This window comes from Emydura macquarii, unplaced genomic scaffold (genome assembly GCF_026122565.2).
Source record: "Emydura macquarii macquarii isolate MOO-44397 ecotype Brisbane River unplaced genomic scaffold, CSIRO-AGI_Emac_v2 contig_2205, whole genome shotgun sequence".
In the NCBI taxonomy this organism is placed as follows: Eukaryota; Metazoa; Chordata; order Testudines; family Chelidae; genus Emydura; species Emydura macquarii.
Genome location: NW_027132342.1, coordinates 6,080,143 through 6,093,373, shown reverse-complemented (window position 1 = coordinate 6,093,373; position 13,231 = coordinate 6,080,143). Strand labels below are relative to the sequence as shown.

Below are 13,231 nucleotides of genomic sequence, written 5' to 3'. Positions count from 1 at the left end.
GGCAGCTGTGCCAGGGAAGATTTAGCTTCTTACTCAGCTAAGAGTATTATTATTTATTTAAGTAATTTAGTGTTGTTATATATGTTTATAGAGGTTATATGTTATGGCTGGTGAGGGGCCAGGTGGGGGGGGGGGGTGTATGTTTTATCTAGTGTTAACTGGTGAGGCTTTCACTCAAAAAGGTTGGAAACTACTGTCTAGAACCAGTGATGCTCAGACTGAGGCTTGCAAGCTGCAAGTGGCTCTTTGCAGCACATATTAAAACACCGATTTAAATATTAACCAAATCTGAAACACACACACACACACACACACACACAGTCTAGTGAATGAAACAACGAATTCATACTACTGGGGCTCTTTTGGGTAATGCTGATCGCTAATTTGGCTCCTGAACCATTGAGGTCTGAGCATCACTGCTCTAGACATTAAAGAAGAGAGGCCTTACTTATCACTACTGCAAAATTTAAGAAAATATAATTAAGCTTGATGAACAAACTTCCCCTTAAGGGCGCCCAATTCAAAAACTAGGTAAAGAGATTACTAATCTCTGCCCGTCTTTATATTTGAAGATGAGTTTGCCATGCCATTCAAAACAAAAACTACTACCAGCAAAAACCTTAAGAATGTAGCTATTATATGCTTACCTACATACAAACAAAATAAATAGTGGTTTTATACAGAAATTTATTGAGCAAGGAGGAATGTGATTTTCATGCTCATTTACAATGGGATATTTGGGTCTGACTACACAGAATATTTACATTCAAGTTTACACATTTATTCAAGTTCTATTTTAGATTAAACTTGTCTTCAAATTTAAAAAGCCAGTCTTTATATTGTTCTGCCAAAGTCTTCAAAAGATTTGCTGGAAATGGAGTGTTTCCTTTTCCTGCAGTACCCATCATCTCCCAGTTATAGTGTTTGAAACAAAACCTGACTTGCAGACGTTAATATCTTAAAAATACTTTTCTCCACATTAGCCAGGCATTTCCAAATAGCAAAATACAGAAGGCCTGATTCTGTGTCCATATGCAGGTGACTGTCTCTTTGACTTTGTATTATTATTGCAAAAGCATGCCCTAAGAAACTGGACTTCAGTAGTTTAAGACATTATTTTGCATAATCTTTCAAAAAAAAAAATTGCACAAATGTTAACATTGAAATGAACTTAATACCTGAACCAGATATAATAATTTATTTTGTTTTACCATAGTTATGCTTAAAATGCAGCAACAATATTGAACATTTAAAATAAAAAAATATGTTGTACAATTAAAAATATTCACTAGTTCACAAACAGCTGAAAAACATTTTAGCATGCTGCTAAATTCAGACTGTCATTTATGGTGCTTTTTTCCTCTTTAAAGTCCCATGAGCTAAAGTTCGTCACACATCCTTAATTTCAGACTACTGCGTATTTGGTAATATTTGTAAAACCAGTTCATGATCTCTTGCTCATTCAACAAAGGCAGCTGATTCCAGTTTGATTTCCTTCCAGTCTTTGTTTCTTAAAGGAACTAAGAGTAAATTAACATGAATAAGCATCATCAGACTCAGCGTGTGAGTTGTTTGTTCTGGCCTTGTCAAACAACTACATACATTAAAAACAGGAAAGTTCCTGTCTATTTCAGGAGTTCCATGGAATTCCTTTAGATCAATGCCTGAACTTCTTTCTAGATTTCACAGGGGCTAGTAATTAAAAAATTGAATTACAAGGTACTCGCCAAAAATGCTGCTCTGGCTATTCTGTAAAGTTGATGGACGAAGTTTAGTGATTGTCTTAGATTTAGCTAATTGTAATATGGGGGAATTATTTATTTTGAAGAGGCAAAGCTAAACATTCCCACACTTGGAGATCTTTTTACTTCTTGCAGAGCCATTCTATTTCTTCTGGCTTCATGTTGTAACGTCTCCTCCAGCGCTTGTGGGTTGAGAGGCAGCAGCAGATGGTTGCGCTGACACCATTTCTAATTCAGATTCACGTAAAACAATCACTGCATCCCCACTGACATTTATTAGACACTGTGCCTGCAATGACAGAATGTTTTTAAATATTGAATATATCCTTTATGGAGTATATTTTTAGCCTTTGGACTAAATACTAAAATTAATGAAATTCATTCACCTAAACTCTTGTCAGAACATTCTGGTATGTTAACTCTAATCCTAAAGAAAATATAAAAAAACCCCTCTAACCAAAAGCTTCTTGTTGAGTCAGGCACCCCCCTTTCCCCCAAAAGCTTACTCCTTGTAGTTAGATGGACTGATTAGAATAACCTCATCCTACATAGATATTTTCCTTTAAGATTGGTTACATATGACATCAACTGGTCCTTTAATTAATTTACAAAAGAATTGTCATTTTAATCACAATTTACCTGATTTTTGTTTGGGTTCTCCATGAAAACACATTGTTTCATTATGTATGAGACAACTGCATTCCCCCCTAAAGCTGCAACATGAGCCCTCACCATTGCAAACACTTCAGCAATGAAAGCATGGAGAAAGCCACTGACACCGCCCTCCTAAAAAGAAAACAGACACAATTGGATTTTATGTAACTGTCACCAAATAGCACTGAATATCTGATGTTTTTTTTCTTTCAAATTATGTACTTCCAGTGAATGCTGATTGGTATATATCTTAGAGGTGCTGCATCAAGTGTCCTGTAAAATTGTGCTTCCATGTAAAATAGAAAGACTGAACTTGTTCTGATAGTTATGCATAATCTGTTTCTGGCTGAATGGATGTCTGCTGAAAATCAAATGGAAAAAATCCTGCTACATGAGTAAGCAGGAGAAGAATAAACAGGTTATTTACCTATAACTGGAATTCTTCAAAATCATTACCTGAATATATCCACACACTTAGGACACTCCTGCACTCGCCACATTTTTGCTTGAACTCCCTAGAAAACTGGCTGTTTGGAATCGTGTGCATATTCCTCAGGGGACTGGATTTTTCTGATCTGAAACTATGTAGAGCTGCAGGCAAGGCCAGCCTCTCAGTTCCTTCCAGTAACTCAAAGTCCAGACAAGAAGTTGAAGAAACAGGAACTAAGGGGGAGCTATGTGGAGCTGTGTAATCATCTTCAAGAACTCCAGTTACAGGCAATTAACCCCACTTTTATCCCATTTTAAAAGAGGAGGAGACACTCTGGCTAGTTTCCCCTTAAGATAAGAAGGTGGCTTTATCTTTCAGGGAACTTCCTCCAGAATTTCTGCAGGAGAAGCCCAGTTTGTGTGTCTATGGTCCAGCACCTGATGATGACAGCCTGCTTTTTCCAGTCTCTCCTGCATGTGGTAGGAGGAAAACCAGACATAGAAGCTGTGCTCCTTGCCCTGCACCTGGGTTGAATGAAGTCCCTACCCAAAACAGTTGTGACTGAGCTTTCCTTCTGTTGACCCCAATAGGACTCCTCATACGTAGAGCATATTTTGAAAAACTTCGGTTTTTTTGCTTGTTTATCTGTTGTGCCATGCCAACTAAATGGGGGGGGGGGGGGGGACTCTGACACAGACTGCTCCACAGATGACTCCTGAGAGGGGAAGAGAGTATCCATTAACAGCCACTTTGGAGGAAAACAGAAAGGAATGAGGAAAAAAAACTGAGGTCAATATAGCTTGCACCAAAACAGCTGCAAAAGCTAGGAATGGAAGATGAAAGGCAGGAGCACTGGACTTTCCTTGTGTCTGCACCGCTGGCAGGCAGCAAAAGGGGCGCAGCTAATCTCAGAAACCTGGACGACAAGTTTTGATTGATTGCCCCAGTTACTAATGGGTGATGCCTCTTCCAATAGTACCAGCTTGGTGTATATATATTAGGAGCCAGAAAATAGGAAATATGATTAATTGATAAAAGGCCAGAAATATTTTATTTTTCCACAATATTTCCATGCAGACAGCCTAAAGAAAGTCAACTGCAGCTAGAAACCCAAAATATGGACACCAGTTTATCATCCTACATAAGGCATAGCCTGTCAAAATCTAAATCTACACAAATTACTGCATCAGTGCAAACAGATCAATAGAATAATCATCTAAGTAAGTGGGTATGAAAGTTTAATGATACACAAAATCTTTTCCTTTCTCGGTGTATCTACATGTAGACTGCAGTACCTAAAAACACAGGATAAACCAGACATATAGCATCCTTCACTTTTTGAAGCACAAAGTTTTGCAAACACATCTGGAAGTGTTAAAGGGCCATTGAAACACTCAATATTCCATAAAGGAACTGCCAAACCATTGTTATAAATAATAAACAGAAAACACTATACATATGCTATCTGTACATCGCAGAACACTTTACAACAGTGGATATCATTACCAACCATTTTTTAGATATTATGATTATCTAACTGTATTACATTACACCCGAGGGCAATACTGTGTTAGGCACTGTGTAAATAGAGTAAAAGATGATCCTTATCCTGAAGAATTCCAGTGGGGAAACTGAGGCCCAGAGAAATTAAGACCACAAAGGTGATAGATTAAATCACATCATATATCTTTTTGAAAAACAACATGTAGTTTACAATTTAATGTTAAAAATATGTAAATTGGAAGGCCATAATTTCTAAGATTCAAATGTGAAGTTTGGCTGTTCAAAGTTTCTACAGAATAGCCACTAAGAGTAAACTGCTTCCACAGGTCATAATACACACAGTGACAGGCTTTTCAAACATTTATGGCATTCCTGAAGCAGCTCCCATACCTGGCTGGGAAAGCGTGGGAATGCTGTCTGTTCACACATAATTTGGGAATTTTTGCATCAGACTCTAAGTGAGGAACCACAAAAGCCATTCATGCTCTGAAAGCTTACCACTGACCTTTTCCTTCAGACAAGAACCAGTTTTTAGCATTTGAGGAAATCTCAGTTTTAGGGCCCAAAGGAGCTCCCATGGCTATTGAAATAAAGAGACATTTTTCCATTTTCTTCTTTAACTTTGTTTAGTTGGTGTGTTGTGTTTGGCCTATACTGAAATGGCCACCAATGATAATGGACTCACCGGTAAGCTCTCTTACCTCGAAATACTATTTTACTGGCTACATGGTTGAGTAACACTTCTTCCTACCAATTTGAAGAATAAACCAACGAAAGCAGCCCTTTTTAAAATGTGGGAGGAACAACAAATAAGAGGATCACCTTTATGTGACTCCCACTCACTTAGGACACAGTCAGCTCTCTTCCTGTGCCATATATTTATTCAGACAGTAAACTCATTTAGCTTTGTTGTTATCAATTCACAAAAAAAGTACAAAGCCCTAATATGCAAGCTCACCTCACGTAAAGAAGTGGTTTCTCGTATAAAAAACATGTTGATAATCCCAAGATACTTGGTTATTTTTGCCCCAGGGATAAAAGAAAGAGGGGTCATCTTAACAACCGAGACAGTGGAATTGGTGTATGATGGAACAGAACGGTGACGCAAGTGTCCTTCAGCCAGCGGACTTGCTTTGTCAAGAGAAGCAGCTAAAAAAGGTGGGAAAGAAAGAAAGTAAAAAGTAAGTAACTATTGAATATGATCAATGACTTGTTCTTAAAATAAAACAACTCTTCTTTATGGTTTCCAAATAGCATGGTGAATATATTCAGCTGCCTGTGATGTTCAGCCATGTCATGAAAGAAAGGAAATTATCATGCAAGGCATGCAAAAAGAGACACACAGCTGCAATGGAATTTATTTGGAAGAGTGGCATTCCTGCAAAAGAAAACATTGAGGCCAGCAGCTGCACATACAACAATCAGAGTTATCAGTGAAGGTAAAGGAAAAAAAGGTGCCAACATTTTGAAATAAATATATACTGGAGAAACAAATTATTACAGGAAGAGTGTGAAAGATGTCATGTTTCCCCAGTGCAGCATTTTCCATTAAAAATTCTTCATTGTCAACTTCCAGGTAAATTAGTCAAGATTAAGGTTAAGTAAAACATACAGACCATCGACCAAAGAACTACTGAAGAACAATTCACAATTTGCTAATTTAGTGATCACTGCCTTGACTGTTGCCTAAGTGATTGATACCTGTTTCTCACCAATAATTTTCCAAGTTTATGCATACATCTACACCCACACAGTGTATGCATGTATGTTACACAATTAATATGCCTATTTATAGCTACATACTTTATTGGTAGCTGTTTTTTAGTAAGTGATAACTTGAATAGAAATAGTATATACTGCATTTAAACTACTAACTCAAAATTCCTAAATTAATTTATTTTTAAACAGACACCAGAAATTGTCTGCAGTTTTTGTGCTCAGATATTTGTTGTGCTTTCGAATTGCAATGCTTTTACTGGGTAGGAAACTCCACCCTCCACCACTGGGAAATCAGAGATATGCCTCAGATTATCATAATGTGGTAGAAACATCCGCCTACTTGTCTTAATTGATCCGCGCCTTATGGTCTGAGCTTTCAGTTTAATGAGCTCTATCCAGCTGTTGCATCTGTCTGCAAAGGAACTGTAATCAACTGACGTTGCTGAAAACACAGACAGAAAAACAAAAGAAAAAACAAAGAAAAATATGGATGATGTCTCTTGCCCACCTCAATGCTCCTTCTGATGAAGCAATTATCTGTATCTGAGAAAGAATGAATATTCCTTTCCACATCTGTTTAAAGGAAAAATTGTAAGATACGGCTGGACACTTAGTCCAAAGCAGTGTACTGATTACTGCTGATGTCACAGCTGTGAACCAACTGACTGGGACTTCATCACTGGAAAAATGTGTAAATAAAATGACCACACCTTGTTCTAGCTCTTCACCTGAAGTTAAGGAACTAGTTTTAGTTTATTAATGTTATTTTAACTCTGTTTAATCTCAATTTGTATCCCTATTTTTTTCACAAGGAGCTGTTGATCATGAATGAAAGATCCTGGATGTAACTATCAAACACTTCCCCTGCCTTCAGCCTGAAAACTGAAAAACTGTTTGGCTTAGGGTAAAGAGTCATGAGTTGAAACAACCTCTCAGTTTTTAATGTGAAAATATTTTAATTTTAAAACATTACTTTTCCCCAAAAACCTCATTTTTACAATTAAAACGGAAGGGTTGTTTTTCTGCTATGACACTGTCTTATTTTTAGGTAAGTACCCCTGAAACTGGTCTTGTGAACAATTTGGCAAGTATCCAGGGACCCTTTAATAACTGATCATTAGCACATTACTCTGTAAAAACAAAGGAATACAAATTAACAATAAAGACAAAAAGAGTTAAACAACAAAAGTTTTCTCTGAGGAACTACTTCTCTGGGAGATATAGTGATATCAAGAAAGTCTTATTAGTGCCAATGATCCCAACTATATTTTGTGATTTTTTAAAAACATATTCTGATATGAGTTATCTGATTTATATATATTTATATATCTGATTAATCAATAAGCCATATCAGAGCACGCATTCCTAGGCAACTGGCAAACACGTCCTGGGTGAATGAAGACAAAGCCAAAGTATGAACCAGCGACCCAAGAAATATTACACCCTGTTCTGATTTATGGCTAAATTAAATAAACTCACCTCTCTGTGCAGCTGGTATACCTGTGTGGGAACTTGCACTCTCCAGGACCTCTAATAAGACAAAACGAATTCCACTCTTGTAACATATAAACAACATTAACTGCACAGATACATTGTACAAAGAATCTTTTTTTCTTCTATTAAAGGACTTTATAGATTAAACTGGCAGGAAAAAAAATCTACGGTGGTTTTAGAGTTTCATTACAAACACAACGGCAGTAAATACTACACTCTGTGGATTTGATGAATGAACTTTTGTAGCGTAGTAAAAATCAATCAACTTCACCATTAAGTCTAAGACACACACTATGATATGAAACAATTCTTACTCCTTGGCATTCATACTTGGGTACCATTTAGAGCAACTTATTAATAAAAAAAAAAGACAAAAACGAGAGAATTGACAATGGGTAAACAAAATTATAAAAATATTAGAGTGTGATTTACGAAGAAAGATTAAGTGAACCTAATCTGTATAATTTAGATAAAAGATGACAATGGTCTGGGGATGAATATAACAGTCTATATATGCAATGGAGCAGATTAATGCCTAACCTAGATAACTAGGTGCACATAAGTACAGAGAATACAGCATATGCATAAAGCGACTGTTACATAGAAGAGAGAGCAGTAAAATTGTAATACTTTAATTCAAATTAAGGTATTTAAATTATATTTAACTATACTCCAAACTTTGTAATAAAATTGTTAATGGGGAACTGGTTAAGGCTATATATTCCGACCACAAAACATTACTTTTAAAGTTTTTACATAATAATCATGTAATTTCTCATCCCCAGCTATCTGAAACTGAACAAGACTTCCAGGAATTTTTTAACTGTTGACTTTTCTTGGAGAGGAGGTGGGGGAGGATGACATATTGCACTTCCTATGGACTCAATTGTGGCTTTGTTTCAAGCCTCAAGCTATATGCAGCTATCCCTGAAGAAGGACGCAGAAAACGATGCTCAGTTCCCCCTGGCTCCTAGGAAGAAATACTCTGCACAGAGCTATACTTGGCACAGCTTACTACCCACAGCATGATGACAGTAACACCAGCCAATACTTATTATCAGCTCATCATAAAGGTGCACTCATCATAAAGGTGAACAAGACAGACTGAGGTAAAAAACAGCCCCATGAAGGCTGCTTCTTCCAATGCTGGTATCCATATCTGGGTAAACAGCTATAACAACAGACATGCCAAAATTATGAGTTGTTATTTAAGAAATACCCATCAGGGTCTTTTTAAAAATTATTCAGAATTTAATGGGACAAAAAAAGGCCCTAGTTTGAGGCAGTCTTTTTTGCAAAACAACATAGGTGTGAAAACGCCTCAAAACAGGTCTCAAAATTCTTTCATAATAGAAAGTGTTGGGCAACCTAAACATGGGGGCAATCAGTTCCTCCTAAAATGTTTTAAGCCAAGCTGTATTTGAGTTACTAGTGCATAAAAATTCAGATGCTTTAGTTGAAGACAGATAGTTTTAACTTGCATGTAACTCAAATAACCGAGTAATTTTATTCACATTTTGAAAAAAAATGTCAGGCCAAGATGAGTAATCCTTCCCTCAAAAATAAAGCAAGAGAGCCACCTAAGGCCCCAATTTTGCAATTAATTGTGTGTGAGCAGACTGTGGTGCCCATATCGAGTTCCACAGAAGTCAATGGGGCTTCACAGGGGCACAGCAATACTTCCACACACAATGAACTGCAGGATCAGGGTGACACAACCAGCGATCTCTAAGATATTTAGTCCTACAATCAATTTTTACACTAACCTGACAGTGCTTTCTTTGCTCTGAAATGGGATCGGTTTCAGGAGGACCCTACCTTCTGTCAAATTATTCATGCTTGATAAGAAAAACTGAATAGGCTAATATTCTGGTCCCAAATCACCACTGTTACTGAAGTTATTTCCTTTGGGAAAGATCCAGTTTTTGATGGCTCCTCTTGAGACTTTAAATGCCTTTGCACAATTTATTATTGCTTTAGTCCAATCTCATTTTACTCAATGGGTAATAATAATATTAATCCAAAAAAATCTGACACATTGAAGATATTCACACAGCTCTCAAAATTGTTCAGAGAAGGAATGAAACTAAGACCATAGGACTCTCCCTCTCCATAGGTTCATATACTTGTCCATTGTACTCCATCCTCCCAGACAAGATTATTTCTAGTACTTTCCAACAAATTCCCCATGGATTTTACAAGGCATTCCTTATCACATGAATTACACAAGAACAATTGTGCCTGAAAATGAATACATCATGTTTGTATTCCCATGATTTCAGATACAGTGCTTTTTCCACATGGTTCACCTTTGCTGAATTTGCCTACAGACCTTGTTGCTCTATGAAACAGTCCATTTATTTTGTTTCTCTTTTTTCTTTCTTTCGCCTCTGAGATTAGACTATGTTTTCAGTAGTATACTATATAATAAGCTATTATACAGTACTTGTTTCTAGTTTAGGCAATTTCCTGCTCAGCCTTCTGAGGAAGAATAAGACACTAACAGTAGAACACAGAAACATATTTAACTCAGCCCTACCTGACACTGGGATTAAGCATTAAAGAGCTAGTATTTAATAGGAAATTGGCAGACATCCAATACCTTTTCAACAGATACCATGTATCTGTCTCGCTCTTTCTTCTACATTCATTTGAAAGCACAAGAAGTGTTCTGCTCAAATTACAGAAGACTTCATAAAACATTTTAGAAGAAAGGCTCACTTAGCTGAACTCATCTACAAATAGCTCTACTTGAGAGACTACATGGAATTCAGCCTCCCTCCTTTTGCTGATTTTTACATTAAATTGTCATGAATGAGATACAGGAAGCAAGGCACAACAGCCTTTCCCTCCTCCCCATCTATAATTTACTCAGTAAAAGTCTGAACTGTTACTACTATAGTATCGCCAACACACAAAGTTAAAAAATCATCAGCTAGGTGTCAAAAAGTCATAATATTGGTTTAAAAATTCATGAATTTTTTGGCAGAGTGAAGAAAGGCCTTACCCTTAACTTGATGGCATTTCTGTCTGTAGGTCTGTCTGTAAGGCTGATTTCCACTGATATGAGAGGAAAATCAGGCCCACAGCTTAATATATGAGTCTCTCTCATTGGGCGTACAGCTCAGCCTACATAAGCAAGTGTGCGATCCTCTACTTAAAATATAATACATTTGGGGTTCTTTTTCTTTGCTTTCTAAGTCTTTAGGTGCATTCAGGTCACATTTTCAAACTTTTCTCTATAATCATGAGGTTTAGGAATTTATTTTTTTTAAAACGAAAGCAAAGATTCTCATATAATCACGATTCTAGGAACTGGAGCTTTAAGTAAATCCATTAACTATCAAAAGATTCATGATGAAATCAAGAAGATTGGCAACATGGCAACTATTAAGATTACTTAAACCAGGGCCTTTCACCAAACAGTAAATGCTGCAGGGGCTAAGGCCCAGATCTTGCAAGGAAAACCATGTGGGCAGACTGCGTCAGCATGTTTGGAGCTCAAGTTCACCTATCTTGTCCTCCTTGCATGATCACGGTGTAGTTATCAAACTACAAAATTAGTGGACTTTCATCTGACATTCTCACCACAGTTTTACAAAAGTCATCCAATTCTCTCCTATAAAACCTGCATTTCCAGTCTGTTAAAAACCTGTCATAGTTATAACTGAGATAGCACTGTTAACATTTGATCATAGCTGAATGGATTATCACTGGTCCCTGGCTCCTCAGAATGGCTAAAGGAAATAACTAGCACAGTACCACATGATGCCACTATAGCCTTGTCTACAAAAATATTGTATTATGAAAGCTTTAAAATGAGATAATATATAAAAGTCTGCAGGCTATTAAGTGAATATGAGTCTTTGTAGACTTCTGTTGGAGGGATGATAAAAGCACTCTTTTTTCATTAGTGATTTCATTAGTAGTATATTAAGGAAAATATGGGGGATCATCATCAGAGTAGCTAATTTACTTTTGAGGTAATTATATAATTACATTGAGACCCTAGTGCCTATATTTAAAAAGCCAAAAGAGATTAAGTAACTGTCTAGTTAAAAGCTTCCAGAACGGTGTACTGCACAATATGACAAAATGTGAAAAAAGGTGATTTACTTACATATTAGTAGACTACCCTCTACTGGCCAGAGGCTAATATGCAAATAAAGTGTTCTGATATTAACAGAGTGAAAAGATATTGAAGACTCACTAATGATAAAGCGAGTTAACAATGAAATTCATATTGAGAGAAAGCTAGTTTGTGTAATAAAATAATGGAACCCAAGAACGTACCCCTTATTTGGCAGATCAAACAGGGATGCCATCATACTTAATTTAATGGAGAATTAAGGGAGCCAGTTATCAAAAGAATAGAATGTAATCTTTGGAGAACAGTTTCCTGCTGCTATGCAAATGATGAAGGCTTCACCTCTCCCTTCAGTGTAATTACAGTTGGGGAGAGAGGCTTGAAGGGAAGAAAACAAAGGTGGAAATGGCTATGCCTGAGAATGACAATAGCAACCATATTTTCCCTTTCCTTTTCCTTCTCAACTGCTCTTTTTGTTGAACTGGATAAACTGTAAAAGCATTGACTCTCAAAGACGTGGGAGATCTAAGGCATCAACCAATGGACACCAGAACTCTTGGAAGGCTAAATAATACACAAAGCCTTAGTAAAACAATAGAAGAAGTATACATGACTTTGAAATATCCACGTGGAGCTTAAAATATAGGGAAACATCTCTATTTTGCACAGAATTTATATATGTACACAAGACTTTAAAAAAAAAAAAAAGTAACAAGGATATTGTTCTAAATTGACTGTACTGACCTCTGAAAAATCTGAACAAATCGTAAAACTTCTTTTATAGCATATGTGACATTATACAATTGTTGAACAAGGGAGCTCTCTAACAATCCAGAAAGGAATGTTCATAATAAACAATAATCTCCTTCATTTATTAAATTTCTTTCATCCCAAAACAATTTGGATTAGACTCTCAGCTACTGTACATACTGAAGTAAATGGAGCTGATTTACAGGAGCTGACAGTCTGGGCCTTTGCATATTTATACAGGAAACACGTCATCTGTTGTGGAAATGCAGCTACCTCTGGGGTAGAATGCAACAGCTCTTTAACAACTCAAAGCACCACTAAACAGCAGTATAATAACCATTTGTCAGGGAACCTTAAGTTTCCTTTCATTTGCTCTCTATTAAGTATTGAACACCCTTCATTTAAAAATTTGTTCAAGGAAAATTGTAAGCAATTTTGCTCAGCACAACAGTCAGAGTTCACAAGATAAAACATTCTTTGTCAAGAATAAACTGTGAAATGCATTTTATTAGTTATTTGAATTTCTGAGACTGGTACTGTGTGGGCAGTCATTTTACATGTGCTACTTTCAGAAGCATAGCAGCATAGGACAGGGTGACAGAAGTCTAATAAACTAAATGCCGCACTGGGACAAAGACTCCACTCATGATTATTTAAGTACAGTAAAGGAACAGAAGGTGGAAAATTCTTGGTAAGTAACAAATGAGATCAAAGGAAGGGGAGAGAAGTGTGCTAACCAATCCTTCTTATCTAATGCTTGAGAAAATCTGACTGAAAGGCAGAGCATTTAATTAAATCTGAGGTAGCACAGAATGTCAAAGCATGGTACCTAGATGCTTTCAAGAGAATACA

At 36.6% G+C, this 13,231-nt stretch overlaps 1 protein-coding gene across 24 annotated transcripts in view; it reads right to left on the bottom strand.

Moving 5' to 3' along the window:
• Positions 1–667: 667 nt before the first annotated feature.
• The window catches only part of C2CD5 (C2 calcium dependent domain containing 5), a 120,494-nt gene continuing 107,930 nt past the window's right edge, over positions 668–13,231 (bottom strand). For 19 of the 24 annotated variants that reach the window (XM_067559228.1, XM_067559210.1, XM_067559215.1 and 16 more), the window contains 5 exons: positions 7,528–7,578; positions 6,389–6,490; positions 5,288–5,478; positions 2,382–2,528; positions 668–2,031 (listed from right to left, as the gene is read on the bottom strand). In XM_067559228.1, coding sequence (XP_067415329.1) covers positions 1,900–2,031; positions 2,382–2,528; positions 5,288–5,478; positions 6,389–6,490; positions 7,528–7,578 — 623 coding nt within the window. In that variant the 3' untranslated portion in view covers positions 668–1,899. Of the gene's footprint in view, positions 2,032–2,381; positions 2,529–5,287; positions 5,479–6,388; positions 6,491–7,527; positions 7,579–13,231 lie in introns of those variants that run through there. The other 5 variants (XM_067559216.1, XM_067559223.1, XR_010921940.1 and 2 more) reach the window with 3 other exon arrangements.